Source organism: Lygodium microphyllum, chromosome 19, assembly GCF_053477565.2.
Source record: "Lygodium microphyllum isolate KBCC chromosome 19, Lygodium_microphyllum_v1.1.10, whole genome shotgun sequence".
Lineage (NCBI taxonomy): Eukaryota > Viridiplantae > Streptophyta > Polypodiopsida > Schizaeales > Lygodiaceae > Lygodium > Lygodium microphyllum.
The window spans coordinates 26,753,706-26,756,920 of NC_141153.1; the positions used below are offsets into that span (position 1 = coordinate 26,753,706).

A 3,215-nucleotide genomic window follows, 5' to 3' on the forward strand; every position below is an offset into this window, starting at 1 on the left:
AATGTCTAATTAAATGATATTAAATATTAAATGGATGAATATTAGGGTTTTTGTAAATTTAAAAAGCAAGATACTTGTGGCAAGTATACCCATCTTAGAAAACATGTAAAGAAATGCTAACTTCAATTATAGGATGGACTTTGCGTACACAGTGGAGTTAGTCTAAGTTCCTTGATCACTTAGATCATGGGTGAAATACCTTGTCACATCATTATGTACTTTTGTAGTGCGTGTAGCAAAGATTTCTATGTCACACTCATAGGCTGCAAGAAGATACTTTAATGTAGAACCAAATTTTTAATGACATTACATTTTGCAACATTTATAGAAGATGATGCAATATGTTTTGCTACCATCCAACTTTCACCAACAAAAGCATCCATGTCTCTTGCACTCACTAATAGAGGCAAACCAGGGACATGCACCTTTATTTGAAGGATACCTGCAGGTGACAAATGAGGACCAAGGTTTCACAAGCTTGACATTGATGCTAGTATAAGAAAGGAGAGGAAACATGAAAAGGAAGGCATTTGGATAATGCGTGCGGAATAGAAAGGTAAATGCTAATTGGACTACTTGGTCCCACGAATGATTCTTGAATGGAAAGATAACTTCACTTTATTTTGAAGGAGGATGAGTTTGCAAGGAATTTGTCTATTGAACTTGGTAGAATTGAATGAAGAGTGATGTCTTTTCATATTAAAATCAAACTGTTGGGCACTAAAGAGTAGTGCAAATCTTTGAGTGCTCGAGGATAGGATGGAATCCAAGGCTGTAGCTCTAATATAATGTTCAAGTGGGTGAAACTTTGTGCATAATTAGAGATCTAGAAACCAACGTAAAAATTTTAGAAGAACGCAAATATTTTAATAAATAGGAAATGTACAATATATTTATAATTAGGAAACGTACTTCAGTGTCATATCATTACATGGATAGGGAGGACCTAAAGCTAAACCTACTTCATAGAATAAAGTAATCATGTTAAAAAATAAAGAAATGAAGTGTACTTAAGCCATCTATCTTGGTAAATGAAGTAGTTAATAAAACAAATACAATATGTGAGTTGAGGAAGTAGTTAGTTAATAAAATAGATAATGATGTGAGTTGAAGGAGTTTTTGTCAAGGCACAATGTTCATAATGCGAAAAAGATGAGGGAGATGGTGCTACTTTATTCCAAAACTTTGTATAAGAGTGGTGGGCTAAGGGATGTTAGGTGGAAGGGCAAGGGAACTATAAAATGTTTGGGCAGAGGATTTTGGGTAGTAGGGAGGTGGTTTCTTATTTATGAGGCAATACTTTCTTGAGATTGTTGGCTGTGGAGATATCTTCACTCACTCACACACACACACACACACACACACACAAAGCCTTGCACACACACAGCATTGCAAGATTGCTGGTTGTGGAGAGAGAGAGAGAGAGAGAGAGAGAGAGAGAGAGAGAGAGAGATTTCTTGTTTGTGAGGAAATCTTTCTTTTGCAAGGATGTTGGTTGTGGAGATCTCTTGGGTAGTAGGGAGGTGGTTTCTTATTTATGAGGCAATGCTTTCTTGAGATTGTTGGTTGTGGAGATATCTTCACACACACACACACACACAAAGCCTTGCACACACACACACAGCATTGCAAGATTGTTGGTTGTGGGGAGAGAGAGAGAGAGAGAGAGAGAGAGATTTCTTGTTTGTGAGGCAATCTTTCTTTTGCAAGGATGTTGGTTGTGGAGATCTCTTCTCGTTAGACAGAGAGAGAGAGAGAGAGAGAGAGAGAGAGAGAGAGGTGCGTGGTGGTCGTCGAGGGGCTTGTAGTCACGCAACGATGCTATCATTTGCTAGGAGGGTGCTTGAGGAAGCGGCTGCTTCTTCTTCTTCTTCTTCTTCGTCTGTCTCTTATTCTCCTCCTCCTGCCCCTTCTCATTCCTCTCCTTCTGCATCTTCCTCGACTTCGACTGATTACATGGCGATGAGCCCCCCTCCTCCTCCTCCTCCGGGGAGCACAAGTGCAGTGGCGATGGCGACGTATAACAAGCAGTCGACGTCCTTGGACACCAACATCATCATCGTCACGGCCGCCATCTTGCTGGTCCTCGTCTGCGCCCTTGGCATGAACTCCTTCGTCAAGTGCCTCTTCGTCTTCTATAAGCGCCTCGCCTCTCCCTACCCCGACCACCCCCGCCCCACCTCCTCCAAAGCCACCTCTCATGGCATGAAGAAGCATCACCTCAAGTCCCTCCCCACCATCATCTACCATCCTCCTCCTCCTCCTCATCCACAACTACAACAACCACAAGAAGGACCCTCAAAACAAGGCCCCCTTCATGACCTCCACCTTGATATCTCATCATCATCACCACTACCATCATCATCATCATCATCACCCCCACCACCACCACCATCATCACCCCCCTCCTGCCCCATCTGCCTCTGCGAATTCAAGGATGGCGAGACCCTTCGAGCACTCCCCACCTGCCACCACACCTTCCACATCCCCTGTGTTGACACTTGGCTCTCACAGCAATCCTCCTGCCCCACATGTCGGGCAGACCTCCTCAATGCCATAGATGATAAGCCTCCCTCCCAAATGCACCTACGGATTTTGATCACATCAAGCCCTACAAGTACCCTTTCCCATCCTTTGTGTAGAGTTGTTGCATTGCCAGCTCAACCAATCATCAACAATATTGGCACTCCCAACAAGGTTGAGATCAATTCTTGTGCAAGATTCTCACAACAACAACAACAACCACAAGCTCCTTCTCCTCCCCCCTCTCCTCCTCCATCATCAACATCTTAGTAAAATTGCCCAATGCTATCTTTTGCTAGAGATCTATTGATGATGACTTGGCTAAAATTGGCTCACATGACATGTATTCGAGGAGATTGGTGACAAGAAAGTCCATGCAGCACAAACTCTTGAGATCCCACAAATATCTCTACTCTTCTATCCTTGTATATTGTCTCCTATACATCCTTATTACAAAGCTCATCACACACATCCACGTGGATTTGAGAATCCTAATAGAAAGGCCTTTCATCTACACAAGCATGAACAAAGCTTGACCATAGGCACTACATGCACCTACTCAATCCATTTGTGCCTTCACCCCTAAGCGATCCAAATCTTCTCTTTAGGTTGCTTGTGCTCCAAAAAGAGACCCAAATTCATGCTTGCCTATGTTCAAGGGAACATGTTAAGATCTTCCAATTTTTTGGATT

The 3,215-nt window shown here is 42.7% G+C and overlaps 1 protein-coding gene across 1 annotated transcript; it reads left to right on the forward strand.

The window, feature by feature from the left end:
- The first annotated feature begins 1,211 nt into the window (after positions 1-1,211).
- On the forward strand, positions 1,212-2,860 carry LOC148019673 (uncharacterized). Its single transcript, XM_087699788.1, has one exon. It carries the CDS (start codon positions 1,819-1,821, stop codon positions 2,791-2,793), a length of 975 nt encoding a protein of 324 aa, XP_087555914.1. The 5' UTR covers positions 1,212-1,818; the 3' UTR covers positions 2,794-2,860.
- The last annotated feature ends 355 nt before the right edge of the window (positions 2,861-3,215 follow it).